This window comes from Lepisosteus oculatus, chromosome 17 (assembly GCF_040954835.1).
Source record: "Lepisosteus oculatus isolate fLepOcu1 chromosome 17, fLepOcu1.hap2, whole genome shotgun sequence".
In the NCBI taxonomy this organism is placed as follows: Eukaryota; Metazoa; Chordata; class Actinopteri; order Semionotiformes; family Lepisosteidae; genus Lepisosteus; species Lepisosteus oculatus.
Window position 1 is genome coordinate 1,115,625 of NC_090712.1, and position 15,680 is coordinate 1,131,304.

Genomic DNA, 15,680 nt, shown 5'->3' on the forward strand with positions numbered 1-15,680 from the left:
AACGCGTCGCTGCAGAGAATGGTATTAAACTTACTTCTTTCTCTCTTCGCCACAGTAGCTGATTGATTACCTGCCATTTTTCTGCCGCCAAATTAGCAAAGCTCAGGCCAACGGACAGAGGCAGTAAGGAAGGATTTTAATGACTGCTGTTCAGGCAGATAAAAGGAGGCAATCCCACAGGCTTACACACATACCGTACCTCCGAATGCGTGCGAATGGAAGCACAGAATTCGAATTTCTACAACAGGAATGATCATACATGGCTGTCTGGTGAAGGGGCATGCGCAATGTTGCTACACCAGCACTGTTACAAATTAAAAGGCCAGGAGGGAAAGAGAGCAGATTTATATGACACCACTCTTGAAAGAAAGAAAAGTAGGACCCTGATTTTGCAGAGCCCTGTCCTCACTCTTTAAGAGATCACTTTATTAGCCCTATACAATGTCTTGCATTAGGAATTCGTCTTTCGCATACCCCAGCTCTCCATGAGACACACAGACAGGGAGAGAAGCTGGGGGTCAGAGCGCAGGGTCAGCCATTTATACGGCGCCCCTGGAGCAGCTGGGGTTAAGGGCCTTGCTCAGGGGCCCAACGGAGTAGGATTCCTCTGCTGGCCGCAGGATTTGAACCAGCAACCTTCCAGCCACAGGCGCAGATCCTGAGCCACAGAGCCACCGCCCCGCCCCCAATTTTTTTTTTTAAGAATAACTTTTTTAAAGGAAACTGTTCTGCACTCAAGTTATGACTCCGCTGAGTCAAGTAGACAAAATATCCTAAACAAATATAAACATACTCACATTTCTCAGGGGGAGTTATTGTAATCGTCTGTGCAGTGAATTCTTCATCAAAATACCTGGTATCTGTCTCCGACGACACCTGAGGCTTGAAAGGAGGTATCAGCTGTGAATAAGAAAAATGAGTCATGGAGCCGGCAGACACAGACTTCTGTTACCAGTGACTTACAGAGACTGCAGGGGTGAGCTGTGCATCAGGCCCTGCTGGTGAAGAGTCACAGGCAGCAGGACCCCAGTTTTCCATCTCATCTAAAGGACAGAGCACAAAACACTGCTGACGCAGGGCGAGTCAGTGACAAACTCCTATTTCAAGGACAGATCCCTCACCACAACATGCCTAGGGCCTTTCTCTACATCCGTATAGACCACAACAACCAGTTCATGTCTCCTCAACCTGAGGGAGTATCCTCCTTAGCTCAAAGCTCATTTCTAGAGCCCTGCAACACCCTGCAGCTCAAGCCGATGTGCAAGAACACAGAAAAAAGGAAAACACATTATGAAGAAAGGCAGAAAAAATAAAAGAGAAAACAGTGAAACAACTGCAAATAAAAGTGGCTGAGTTTCCTATGGATACACTTAATTCCACAGCTTAGCTCCACAGACACAGAGAGCCAGTCTTTCAACTGTGCTCATGTCATCACAGGCAATGTGGCAGGGCGCTGACAAGACAATGCAGACTGTGTGAGGACGCAGTCGGCAGTGCTTCGACCCGGAAGCTGATGTGCAGAATCTGAACCCCTACAACAGGGGTCTCCAACCCTGGTCCTGGAGAGCCCCAGTCCAGTTAGTACAGGGGTCCCCACCCCTGATACTGGAGAGCCCCAGTCCAGTTAGTACAGGGGTCCCCACCCCTGATACTGGAGAGCCCCAGTCCAGTTAGTACAGGGGTCCCCAGCCCTGGTCCCGGAGAGCCCCAGTCCAGTTAGTACAGGGGTCCCCAGCCCTGGTCCCGGAGAGCCCCAGTCCAGTTAGTGCAGGGGTCTCCAACCCTGATACTGGAGAGTCCCAGTTCAGATAGTACAGGGGTCTCCAACCCTGGTTCAGTGATAACCTTTTATATATGTATAGAAATCAGATACCAAGACAAACACTGTTTCATACATACAGATTATTAACAAGAGAGGACCCAGTGCAGACCCCTGAAGCATTCTAGTACAAACAGCTGCTGAAACAGAAGTATAACAATCAAGTGATACAGTGTTCTTTAGTACAAGTAAGACTGAAACCATCAGAGAACAGTGTCAGTAATGCCATCTGAATCTTTGAGATGTTTAAAGAGGATGCTGTAATCAACATCAAATCAAGCAACACCAGACTGGCCAGGGAACTCGAACCCACAGCCATCAACAGACCATTCACATACCTAATTAAACCCAGCTCTGCGTTATGCTATCAACATGCAGACTGAAATCTTGCCTTGTCTATGTAACAAAGTGAAGGCAAAACACTCCAGAACCTTTGTTACAAAAAGCAAATTTGAAACTGGAACACTTTAACAAAAGACATCTTGATCTACAGAAGGACTCTTCTTCTTAGGTAGGGGGCTCACAACAGCCTGTTCCAAGACTGGAAGAAAAGCACCAGACATGAAAGAAAAGGGGTGATAAGACTCCCTCAAAATTAGGGAAAGAAAAATAAAACCTGAGCTCAGTGCTCTGTTCCAGAACTGGGCTACAGACAGAAGTGGCTGAAACAGCGGCCATTCAGCTGCCCTCGTGAGAAGCATCATCACACCTTTGGAAATTAAATTTATTTTTCACAGCTAGATATGTTAAAATATGGGTTTACACTGTTTTAGCCACCCGCAATAAAAAATGTTCATTGACAGAGGTAGACAGCTTAGAAACTGTTTTACATAACACAGAGAGCCAAATGCACAATGAAAAACATCTGATTGAATTTACAGACGGTGGGAACTGATTCTTCCCACTGTCACACTGCTGTGTAACCCAGGAGAGGCAGCAGCCCCACCCTGGACATGACGAGAAACCCCTTCCGGCAGCAGAGAGCCTTACCTTCTTATCATACACATCCTGCCAGTTTATTCCTGCGAAAAAACTGTGGCGCATGATCTCCTTCGCATCGTCCGGACCTCCTCCAAGTCTGCAAAAATAAAACACCCTTCAGCAGGAAACCCAAGCACATTGACAGCATCTAAGGAAAAAAAAAAAGACAACTGCAAAGCCAACACTTAATTCGAACATCTGCCAGGGCTGACATTCAGTCTCACGAGAGCCTGAGTCAGATCCGACACACTGAAACAGGCCACCCCTCCCAGCAGGGGTCGCTGTAACATCTACTGATATAGAAGGATAAATCAATCTTCTAATGCCACAAAACCAAACCAGCCAAATGTGCACAACAGCAGTCAGGAGCTGGTGGCACCAGGTGACAGCCAAGCTGTACAGTGAGCAGGCCTCCTCCAGACAGCAGGGGGCAGTGCCACACGCACCTTTTGTTGGGATCCTTGATGAGGAGGCCGGAGAGCAGTGATATTGCATCGGCAGAGAGCGTCTTGGGGAACTTGATGTCCTCCATGAGGATGAGCTCGAACAGCTTCTCGTGGTCCTGGTTGTAGAAGGGCAGTCGGCCACACATCATTTCATACATGACGACGCCTAGCCCCCACCAGTCCACCGCGCGCCCGTAGTCATTGTCTTCTAAAACCTGCAGGGAAGAACGAGCCCATTTCTTATGGTCTGACCTATTCACCCACTGCAAATACAACCACCAAACAATGCAGTGCTCCTGGGCTTTTCCAGAGCGCAACCCCTGACTGCTAATCCTCCATGCCTGGAAGGAGATATGGTCCCCCAGCGCACTTCTGCCTGCATGGCCAACACCCACAGACTGAGGAGGAGGTAAGCGCTCAGCCTCCTCCTCGCTACCCGAAGCAGAAATCCTGGCTTATTTAATGGAAGGAGGGAGCGGAACTCCCTCTTCCACAAGAATAAACTCCAGCAGTCATGTCAGCCTGCAGCCCGCTGAGCCTGGTCAGGATCTGGATGGGAGACTTCAGTGGGCTGCAGGGTAAGATGGTTGCCGATTTACTACTCATGGGCTCCTAACACTCCCCATCTCTGAACTGGCTTCATCACTCTGCTCGCCTCCCCACTGAGAGCTGGTGTGTGGGGAGTGTACTGGTGCTGGAGGAGAGTCCCCATTACCTGTAAAGCGCTTTGAGTGGAGTGTCCAGAAACTATAAAAGTGTGAGGAATTAGTCATTATTAATTCATTAACAAAGCTGGAGCTGCAGGGGCAGGCCTGCGTCTCCCGTCCTGGGAAACCAACCATGGGGACGTGTCTCGTGCCAGCAGGGCCCGCTGTCGAGATCTGATTTGGTTTTTGACCCCTGACCTGCGGCACAGGGCTCAGGCAGGCCCCCACCCAACAGCTCTGCATCAGGAAAGAGCTCAAGAAAGACCTGCTGGAAAGAGCTGCCTTGTCTCCTGTCATCCTGTTTGGATGAGGTTTCAACATCCATCACGGCACACAGTGATTAATACATCTACCTAATGACAACCACGATTGGACGCAGGCCAGTTAAGCATATGCTGCAAATCTTGTGAATAACGACGGCACATCTTTTAATCTATACTGTGAGACAAACCTGGATGAAAATTATCCCACTCTCCCTGTCATCTCAACTCTCCTGGAATAACAACACAAGTTTCTGGGTTTTCAGAGTACCAGATGTTACATCCTCCAAAACCTTCAAGATAACTACAATACAAGCTGTCAAGAAGGATGTGACAAACCATTCAGAAACAAGCAACAAAAATAGAAATATACTGTACATTTGTATACGGTATTTTCTTAAAATTAACTCATCTAGAATGATAATTGACATCTGTGTCAGACTCACTGACACGCTGAATAAAGAGTGTAACATAAGTTCATTAAGAAGAGAACCAGACTTTTTTACCTAAAGTTACAGCTGTTCTCCAATGAGGTAGAGCTCTGCCACATTAAAATGAGCAGCCCTGGTTCAGCCAGGTGCCCACTACAGCTCCCTGGTCTGGCGGGCAAAGACGCAGCTCTCACACACATGAACCGTCTGATCCCAGTTTAATATGATCTTTGACAGCATTTCACGCAGTTAAACAGTTATACACATACCTGGTATAACTACACTGGAGGAATTTCACCTAAAATGGGATTTTGACAGACCCCCTGCCCAAGAGGGGACACCTGTTCGACTCCCTCCACAGCCAACGTGACAGAAGTCTTTTTAAAAATTCAACGAACAAGCTTCCCGTTACAGACCCAGAACAAGGCAGAAACCAAGCCTGTCCGATCAGGCACATCGCCTACCCCACAGCTCTCTGGCCCTCCCTGTCTGCTCTCAGTTTGAGAGCACAAGAAGTCTATTCGTTTCCTAATTCAGCACTGTGGACACCCCAGGGATGCGGCTCCGTCTGCCTGCGACAGACCACGGCAGAGAGGAAACAGCCTGAGAAGAGATTAGCCCTCCCAGGGCCGGTGTGGGCCCCCTGCTCCAGCAGTCCCCGTCTCCGCTGGCCATGTGGCGGAGCGTCTGCGCGGAACAGCCCCCTGGCATGGCTGGCCACGGGAGCCTGTGGCTGCACCAGCCCTCTCGCTCCCTCCCCGCGCACACAGGGGCATGCTGGGACTTCACAGCCAGCTGAACAATCACGCAGTGGCCCGAAAGACCCCTTCTTCCAGCGCCGTCTGTACCAATCGGACATATACGCTCGCGGACCGTCTATCTCGAAAGCGTGGTCTTCATGAGAAATCTGGACCTGTGCTTAACGGGACTTTCCAGACGACTGTGGTGGCAGCCAAATGCTCCTGGCTAGACTTTAGCATTCAGTAAAATGGCAAACAGCAAAAACTACTCTCGAAATTATTCTTCCACTTCAACCACTCGCTGAAATATTTTTCCACTTTATTTCAACAGGAGCCATCCTAAAAACCAAGTTTAAAAACTCCGTTTCAAGGGTCTCCTCACCGTGTTCTCCAGTGAGCAGGTGTAGTATGAGTAAAGGTTCACACTACTCTGTCCAATCAGCACAGACATGACTGGACCTCTTGCTGAATCATGTGACTTTCTGTGCGCCTCTTCTAACATGCACGTGTCTGTTAACTCTGCAGGAGAAGCTGAAGCCGTCGCCTTAACTGAGGGAGTCTTCAGTTGTATCTCTACATTCTTTCTGCTTTGACAACACTGTAACTCATCGGTCATGCCAATAAACGACTCAATCTGAAATTCTGTATGACACTTGCACTTGTTTACACTCTCCCATCCAGGGGTGTTCATTGTTTTTTGTTTCAGAATTTCACCATTTTGTCTTGTCTGTCACAATGGCGTAAGCCTGCTCACCTTGTCATCAAGTAGCATCAATCTTCTCCATTTACCATCTACTGGGGTTAACAGGGGATTATTATCGCTACAGCTACAGCCTTGCACATTTATATACACCAACTCATGTATTCATTTCCTCCTGCTGAATTAGTTTGACTCTTACTCTTAATTATACAAAATTTCCTCATTTTTTTCCTAAAGAAAATACGACAGATCCAGAAAAAAGTGCTATTGTTGGTATGAGACAACTCCAGATGGATTCAGATGGTGTGACCTATGCTGAGAGAATAAGAGAAGTCACTCTTTTCAGTCTTGAACAGAGAAGACTATGATGGCACTTGATACAAGTATTCAAAATCCTCAAAGGTTATTGGGCCACTGGGCTCAGTGGGCCTTTTCAGAACAGTGAAACATGAACCAGAAGACATGCTAAACTATCGACGCATATATTTAAAACCAAGAACAAGAGACACTTTTTTTCCCTCACACACAAAGGGACGTGGGAGTATTGGACAAGCTGCCCAGCTGATACCCTGGTTTCTCTCAGGTAACAGCTGGGCGAGAAGCTCAGATGAGCTGAGCAGGGCTCGACTGGCTGAAGGCCCCCTCACATTTGTCTCCTTTCTTAATTTTTTAGGCAACAGAAGAAACCCACTTAAAGAATGGGGGATATTAAGAAAGGGAGCGTTTACTGTGGTGGCAGCAATCTGATCTGCCTTGCTGAAACCCTCTGGTACAGGAAAACTGTGTTCACAACATGAAAGACAAATCTTTCTGAATTTTACTTTCATAACCCAAAGGACTGGAGTGCTTTTTTCTCTCGCTCTCTTTTTTTTTTAATCCTGACTACTTTGCATCTCTCTAACTTGGCGCGGAGAGTGTTCTGTTATTTTTACACCAGGACGGCAGTATAGAATTCCAGGTTTCCCAGCCACCTCCTTCCAACCTCCCCCATCTGTCACCATCTGCCTCTATTTAGCATGTACTTTTTTGTGCAATCACATACTCTTGTGAAAAATAACCAACACTCAAATTATCTCCTGGCACATTTGCGGGTTGAGCAAAACAAAGAGCTTCGCCAAATTGTGTTCCGTACTTTTTCAAGTGGAATCGACACCCCCATCCCCTCCGCCATCATCTTCAGCGCTCAATAAATATGCATTTTCTGAACAGCAGCTCTGCTTTTCAATCTTTTTTTTTCTTCCTTTTGCTGATTAGGTATGGGGAATGTAACATATGAACAATTATTACGAATAGGGCGGGTTTGTGCTGCTCAGAGCCTCTAGTACAGTATGTTTTTTTGGTATGGGAACACATTTTCCCTATATTGTTCTGTGGTCTTTTGTAGAAATGAGCTCACAAAATTTAAGCATGTTCCTAAGCCACAACTACCGTCCACATCTAAAGATTACTCCTATTGCACTTGGTAATTGCCGGTAACACTCCTACTGCTTTTTTTAATCTAATACACGGCCAGGTCTTCATGCAAAGTTAAGTATTGTCATTCCACAATATATAAAGGCGGCACATAGTCGTGAACTTTGGGAAACCTTAAACAGCAGCCCTGCTGAATAGATGTGGTTCAGCCCTTCAGAAACACAGTAATAAATCCGCCTCCAGGTCAAGATTCTGATGTGGGGATGTCTGTTCTCACCCATTACTTCCTACATTTGATAGCAACAACAATGCTTCCTCTTGAACTCAACACTGGAGGCCATGCCTGCCAAATGCCAGAGAATGAGTCTCTCCGGTCACACTCCAATAACACGCAGCGGTCACTCCACCCAGAAGGTGACCTTGCCTTGGGCACCTCTCACCACAGCTCCCAGCTCTTTCGAGACCTTCACCTGTGATTCACTGTTGATCATGGCTCATCGATAAATACAAAATGGCATAACATGAATCAGCAGCTGCTATTGCTAGATGGCAAGGCATCTTGCCTGGTCTCCCATCTGATTCCTCGCTCCTAAGGACAACCGGCTCGCTGCTGGAAATTATGTCAGTAGGATCAGTAGGAGGCAACAGAGGGTCTCCAGGTTGCTCAGGTGTTAATGATCCCATTATAATACTCCCCTCTCAGGTCTGTTTAACTCAGTGAAGAGCTGTAGATGAACTCAGCCTGCTCCCACCTGGAACAGGTTTTGTGTGCCGTTCAGATAAAAAGTATGATATGAATGTGACGCATTAATATTAATATAAATGAATCTTTATTTAACTCAGTAAGCCAGTGAAGAACAAAGTCTCACTCACAACAACCTAGAGAGTGTCCTTTTACACAGCAGAGCATTGTCCTGGAGCAGTCTGAGTAAAGCACCTGGTCCAAAGATACAACAGTATTATCCCCACTCTGCCATGATCTGCGGTTGAACCACAGCTTCCAGCTGCAAGGCCTCATCAGCTCCATCCTACTGCCCCAGCTAGCACTGCGAACGATCTAATTTCACTTCTCTCAACAGTATTCGAGCCTCATGATAACAGTCAGGGCAGGGAATCAGCTGCAGTTTAAGGCACAGTTCTCTACCTCAGGAGCCAGGTACTCTGGAGTACCGCAGAACGTCTTCATGGTAGCAGCGTCAGTGATTCCTTCTTTGCAAAGGCCAAAGTCTGTGATTTTGATGTGACCGTCTTTATCTAGCATCAGGTTTTCTAGCTGCAGGGTGGAGAAAACATAAGAATCGCAGATAAATACATACAGGTTAGAAAAAAGTCTTGATTCACTTTTTTTATTTAAACTGAAGGTCCATGATGTAGATCCACACCACTCTTGTCCAAAGAAGGATGTGCATCTTATGCTCCTGATGCAACAGGCCGGGACACTAAGCAGACGACTTAGGAAAATATTAAACAAAAAGACCTCAGGTGCCTTCAGCACCATTTTCTTCCATTCCAAGACTTTGGCAAACGTGTGTCCTCGAATTTAAAATGACACAGCAGCTTTGCCTGCCTCAAGAACTACATTTTGAGCAGCCACAGAGCAGCAGAAGAACAGGCCAGGCTCAGACTGCATCAGCTTTTGACCACAGATAAACTTACTTAACCTGTGCAACCTTAGTCCTTATGCATTACGATGTACATCCCTGTAGTGTCCAATGCCAAAAAGCACAATCACAACATTATTCATATCAAATAATAAATAAAAGTCTTATTTGGGAATATTTTTAACATTTACTATCTCTGTATTTGTTTCTCTTTAAATGTGGTAAAACAACATCTCACAGCTGTCATTCTCCACACACATTTTTACAAAGTATGTCTTTTTTTTGCACTACACGTTATGTGGATGAGAAGATGTGTTTAAACACATTGAACTTGTTTTTCCTTTGAAGCATAAGTAATGCTTGTTAATCTTTGGAGCTATGTGAACAAATACATACTTAACATTTACATAAACTGCTGTAAGATGCAGTAAGAAAAAAAAAACATGAAACTCTGAATGTTTAAAGCAATGCGCCCAGAAAGGCCCTTCCAATTTTAATTGCACAGCCTTCCTTTCTTGGCGCAGTGTGAGGTCTGCCCATCCAAAGCTGTAAGCGAAACCCAGCTCCGTCTTTCACAGGCACAGGAGTTCGATGTTTTCCAAAATCTAACCTTCCCCCCACCTCCCCAATCGTCGTCAAAGCCTGTAAATTTTAATTACATTTTCCACATCCCCAAGTGGAAAAATAGGAGGGGAAAAAAATGGCTGTCACACCGAGAAACTTTCAGGCTGCTGATTGCTTGCGAAGTTTCTGGCGTTTTACCTTGAGATCCCGGTACACGATCTTGGCGGAGTGCAGGTAGTCGAGAGCGGAGACGATCTCAGCCCCGTAAAAGCGTGTGCGGTCCTCCGAGAACACCCTCTCTCTCGACAAATGGAAAAACAGCTGCAGGATAAACAGCGGGGACAGGATTGCAATAATTACTGATTTAGTGGGGGAAATTAACACAAACACAAACTGCTTCCCATAGCCATATTGAGATGATAGATCGCAAGCCCTCTGAGGACCCACGGCAAACCTAGACAGCATCTGCCTTATCCTCCTCCAGGTTTCCAGAGAGGAGCTGGAGCGGTCTGTTAAATCAGCATTTTAATCAATGTACCAATCTCGTTAAGGGCGTTCTGCGCTGGAGTCGTTTAACCCCCCGTTACAGCGGCTGAGGGCGCTTTAGCAATTATTGTTCGCCCTCCCCTCTCAGATGTCGAGCTGCTCTGTCGGATTCCTGGGCGTTCTCCTCTGGGCTGCAGCTCCTCATACAAATTACTGCTGGAGCCTCCGAACTGTCTCCCGTTAATTGACGTGCCCGGGCGTTCCCAGCCTCGCGTGCGGCCGCTCGGGGACAGGGGTCGCTCTCCAGGAGCGCCGGCTCAGAGCCGCGCAGGCGGGCGAGCGGCTGGGGAGGGACGGGCTGAGCCAGGGCCTTCTAGACAGCAAAGCTTCAGCGTCCGACTGAAAACAGATCGATCTGGGGAAAACCGTGTTGTGTCGACGCCACGTGTAAGGTACAAATTCTGCCTGGTTCTGAAAAACGAAACGACAGCTTGCAGGGATGTTATCTAGACGTCTACTTGCTCTTCATGAGGGTTCAAATACAAAACGACTTTTACTGTGTTAGAATTCAGAAGGTCTGAAGCCCGTTAATGTCTTACACGAAGGAGAAGGATTGCTCTAGCATCCTGACTGCTCCCATGTAGCTCTGACAACTATCGGCTTTAACAGACAAGTGTACCCTCTCCACCCTGCATCTCTCCTGACAGGGTGCCCTCGGGATTCGGCGCCGGGCACCCATGAAGGCAACGACATGGCGCTCAATCTTGCGGCCTGGCCCCGAGCACGAGGCGTGGGTGGGTCTCGTCTGCACCTCCCTTGTGCTTTCAGCAAGGTCAGCGCCAGCAGGAAGAGCACCTGGCAGAGGCCGCGTGAGCAGGGCTCCACTACCACACCAACAGCCTGATGCGCTGGTTCGCTCCTCAGCTGGAGGCCCGGGCTCAGGATTTTTAGCACAGTCAGGACAGTTTTGACTGAAGCCAGCAAGCATGGCGAGGACACAGACTCAACTTCACGACTTTTTGCAACAGCGGCAGCTTGTATAGCAGTCTCCGTTAAGCGATAATACCATCCGAGAACCGCGCATCTTGAATGAACTCATAATGCACGGTCCTCAATTCCAAAAACCCAATACAAAAGCAGATTTTTTCCCCTTTTCCTTTTATTCCTGCTCGGGGTCATCATGGCCCTGACAGAACAATCTGAAACGTCCTGGACCAGGAGCCCTGGTGAGCCTGGAGGGATGGCAAAGGGCAGGGGACAGTGAGGAGCTGTCATTCACAGGAGTTGAAAGTGTCCATAAAAGATAATGCACTGCCCCTATCTAATCTGCAGTAACTGATACCTGAGAGGAAAGTCATTTTAATTCCTCTTACTTTCACATGTGTGTGACTTCCTATAGAAGAAATGCCCAATTGTAACTAACAAGCTCAAATGCTACCGAACATTCAGCTGCCAGGAACAGTCACAGGCTCTGGGTCTCCTGCTCCGGCTACTCAGCCAATTTGCATGGGAGAAAGGAGCATTTTATTTCTTATTTCTGACAGTCACTGGCAATCCTGGAATCAAACAGCTCTACGCTGGTGGCTAGAGGCATGTGTCCCCACCCTTGTCAGGGCCGATGGTTCACATGGGCTCCAGCCCCCCAGAGCGGCTGGACTCTTCTGTTCTCAAGAGCACTCCTGCCCACCGCCAGCTGGAACCAGCCTGAGCAAGCGGTGAGAGCCGACCCTGAGGAAGACACTGCACTGCCATCTCCGAAGAAGGTGTGTAATAGTGTGTAAACTATTAATTACATTACCACTTCAACTCAGCGAGGCAGGGAGACACGGCTACCCTGAAGCCTGAACTATGCAACGTGATAATAAAGAGGAGAGCATTCCTCTTTTTTTCCTGGAAGAAATGTCTGTGGAGAAGTCTCACAAGGTTTCATGTGTCCTGCGACTCGTGTTGCCTCGGTTACGATCTGTCGTGCCTTCTGCAATATTGTCCGGTGTAGATATTAAACCGGATGGCATCACCAATGGAATTAAAACACGTGCAATTGACAAAATATGATTGAGGAGAAGTACTTCTCTTCCTTTAAGGGTTTCTTATCTTGCATACACCTCTACTCGTTCCTTCTCCGCTAACCTTCTAAGCCCAGCCAGATACCAACAGACGGAGATAACTGGGGAACCCAAAATCAACAAGAAAAATCCTTATCAAAACCTCTCTTTTTAGTGACTCGGAATCCATACATCAATAAACCCCTATTAAAGTTCTATCCATTACTCTTCTTATTACATTTTGTTGACCAAATAGCAAGACAAAGCACTAAGTCTATAAAGACTGCATGAGTGTGGCACAGACATAATTCTTAAAAGGTGACTGCAAATGACATTTCTATTTTAATAGGCGATCAACTTAGATTAAAAAAAGTTGGCATTCAATTTCTACAAACTATTGCTGCTATTAAACTGTATGCGTCTGCTTTCCAACTTTCTTGTACTGAAACAGCATTACATCACAAGTAAGGCAGAGTGTCAGAGCCTAATGACAGGCATTCCAGCCTAAAACCAAATCAGGAGGCGTTTCAAACAGTTTATCGTGATTAATTAGGTGCACAGCGTTTGGTAAATATGAATAATTAACTGATTAAATACACTTGCAGGAGTGTAAAAAACACAGAGAACAGAAGATAGGAGTGACAGCTAAACAAAAGTTGAATTTGTAAAGCTTGAACTTTAATAATGTTGTTTTATGGCTGTAGCACAAATACCATAATATTAACAGTGTTTGAATTAAAACCTTTGATGGCAAATGAAACATCAGTACCTTACAGTATGAAGTTTAAGATGCATAGTACAAACTGAGAACAAAACGATTTCAATAACGGAAAAACAATGTGATTTGTGTACAGAGTGAGAGAACAGATTTATCATGTGAACTGGGGAACGCAGGGCATGCAGACGCCGGCGAGGGATGGTGCAGAGCCAATCGCTTGGGTAAGAAGCCACATCTCGCCTCTGCGAGCCGTGAACAGACAGACCGGTCCGCATGCACTGGAGCTGCCTGTCCCTGCCAATCCAAATCTTGTACTTTCTCCACTTCAAAGACAAAAATACTTGAATTATCTGGATATATCCAACAACTGCAAGAACTGGCCTTGAAAGCCCAAGGAGAGATCAATTTTAATTCTCCTCTGTGGTTCATGAAGAAATAGCACTGCATTTCACTTGTGTTATTGTGGTATTCATGCACTCTGGCTTCTTTGTTGTTCCTTTTATTACGCAGCACTTCGAGAAGTCTGTACAGGAAAGGGGCTGCATGACCATTATATACCAAGACTCCAGTGGGAATAAAGCAAAGCCAGGCCCTGCATCAGGCCCCCTGCAGGGGGCGCCAGACTCAGGGCGGTGTCACAGGGCTGCTCACCTCTCCTCCGTTCACGTACTCCATCACGAAGCACAGCCGGTCCTTGGTCTGGAAGGAGTACTTCAAGGACTGCAGCAGGGACAGAAGACACTCTCGTTAGGACGGGGAGGACCTGCTCGGGACGGAGTGCTTGCGAAGGAGCCGGCGCAGCCTCCCCCGAGCGCACGCCGTCTCGAAAATCAACACTATTTTTTCCGCGGGGAACACCAGATCTCCATACGTGCAGAAGAAACCCCACTGAAGCACCAGTTGTTCCAGTTTAGCGCGAAGCCTTAAATCTTACTCCAGAGGGGGAAGGCGAAACAACACAATCATGCCTTTATCTAATTGTTTTGCTCAACCTGGCATGTGTGTTTTGCATTAAACAACAACATCTGGAGCGTCACTACAATTACTTGTCTGTGGTGAGTTCTCAACAGATGTAGAGCTGCATTTGTGCTGTTAATTTACAACAGTTTATTCACTAAATTATAATTAGTCTCTTGGGGCACCGTGTATACAGAATCACAACCTGCAGCGGTCGAGAGTTTCCCTTTGCAGTCGGCTCTCTGAAGGGCCTCACGGTGGAATACTCACGGTTAAAAAGGGGTGTCGCGTGTTTTTTAACACTCTGCTTTCCGTCAGCGTGTGAGCCACTTCGTCCTGGAGAAACACAAACAGGAGAGGCAAGGTTGGCCACCTGGGCCTTCTTGTAACACACACAACAGCTCGAACCTGGACTGACGCTGGGCAACAGGTAAGCTCGACTCGGTTGAAAGGAAACTACCTTTGCCAGGGGAATTTCCTTCTATAGCCAGCAGGGTGGCGCAGTGGTCAGAGCCGGAGCTCATAACCGAAAGGCTGAGTGGGTTCAAATCCCACTTGAGAGAGGAACTGCCCCGAACTTTCAATAAAGGTATCAGCTAGATGATGTAGCTATTCTAAGAAATTGAATTTTCCCACTTTAAATATCCATTTCAGAAATCATGTACAGCACTGATGGACCACTTAAAAATCATCTTTATATCAGGACTAAAGTAGATAAAAGGTTAAAGTTATTTACTTTACACAAATTGCTCTGTTTTCACAGTTTAACAGTATACAGGGCCTTGAAAAATTATTCAGACCCTTGCACCATTTTCACATTTTGTTGCTTTACAGTTTGTAGTCAAGACACTTTGAAATAGGAATTAATTTGTTATATACACAATCTACTCCACACTTTTCAATCAAAACAAAAAGATGTAAACAGATAATTTATGTGAAAGAAAAATGCAAAAATTATGACTGCATAGGTATTCAAACCCAGTTTGCCACCTAAAATTAGGTGTATAAGACTACATTAACAAGCAACACAATTAGTTGCATGGCCTCTATCTGTGCCCAATAATAAGTCGCTCACATGAACCGAGAATAAACAAACCTGTTTTTCTACGGTCCATCTGTCAGGTGATGAAAACCTGCTTCAGACTTAAAACTGGGACAAAGAGTCAGCTCTCAGAGGAACAATGACCCAAGTCCCAAGGCAAGCTATACTGGAGGGTCGTAAGAATAAGAAAGTGAATGTCCTTCAGTGTCCCAGTCCTGACTTGAATCCTACTGACAATCTATGGTAAATCTGCACCAAATCTGCCCAGAATGAGGATGAAAACTGCACAAAGTTGGTAGAGACTTAGTCAAAGGTTCACAGGTCTTTGTACAATCAACCATTTTCATTTTTTGAAGTAGTTCAGGTGGGGAGCTGTGTCAGCATGCATAGGCTGCAAAGGAACAAGTAATAGATTTATTCCATGTTGAAAAGAGAAGAAATAAAACCCAACGTTTCGGCCGTGGAGCCTTCTTCAGGTGTGAGCTTCATTTTCATTTGTTTACTTTTTACTGTGATTTATAGTAACTTTTCTTACCTCTACAAGTCTTCAGATTGAGCATTCAGGTATTGAACAAAATACTAATTAAAAAAATGTGGATGCATCTTTTTGTAATTTCACCAAAGGGCTCAACTTAGGAAGGGCGTAAATCGTTTTGCAAGGCACTATATAATTGCCAGGGGCTTCCTGGTCAGGGAAGGAAACCTCAGAAGGGACAGTATGAAAGACTAGCTGGCAGAGGACACCAGGAGAAGGAAACTAGGATTTTGGG

The 15,680-nt window shown here is 46.3% G+C and overlaps 1 protein-coding gene across 5 annotated transcripts in view; it reads right to left on the reverse strand.

Moving 5' to 3' along the window:
* Positions 1-15,680, reverse strand: part of LOC102690433 (RAC-gamma serine/threonine-protein kinase) — a 110,030-nt gene that overhangs the window by 8,725 nt on the left and 85,625 nt on the right. For 3 of the 5 annotated variants that reach the window (XM_069179845.1, XM_069179843.1, XM_015362485.2), the window contains 6 exons: positions 14,139-14,204; positions 13,563-13,631; positions 9,861-9,983; positions 8,642-8,770; positions 3,247-3,461; positions 934-2,897 (listed from right to left, as the gene is read on the reverse strand). In XM_069179845.1, coding sequence (XP_069035946.1) covers positions 2,579-2,897; positions 3,247-3,461; positions 8,642-8,770; positions 9,861-9,983; positions 13,563-13,631; positions 14,139-14,204 — 921 coding nt within the window. In that variant the 3' untranslated portion in view covers positions 934-2,578. Of the gene's footprint in view, positions 1-797; positions 901-933; positions 2,898-3,246; positions 3,462-8,641; positions 8,771-9,860; positions 9,984-13,562; positions 13,632-14,138; positions 14,205-15,680 lie in introns of those variants that run through there. The other 2 variants (XM_069179844.1, XM_015362486.2) reach the window with 1 other exon arrangement.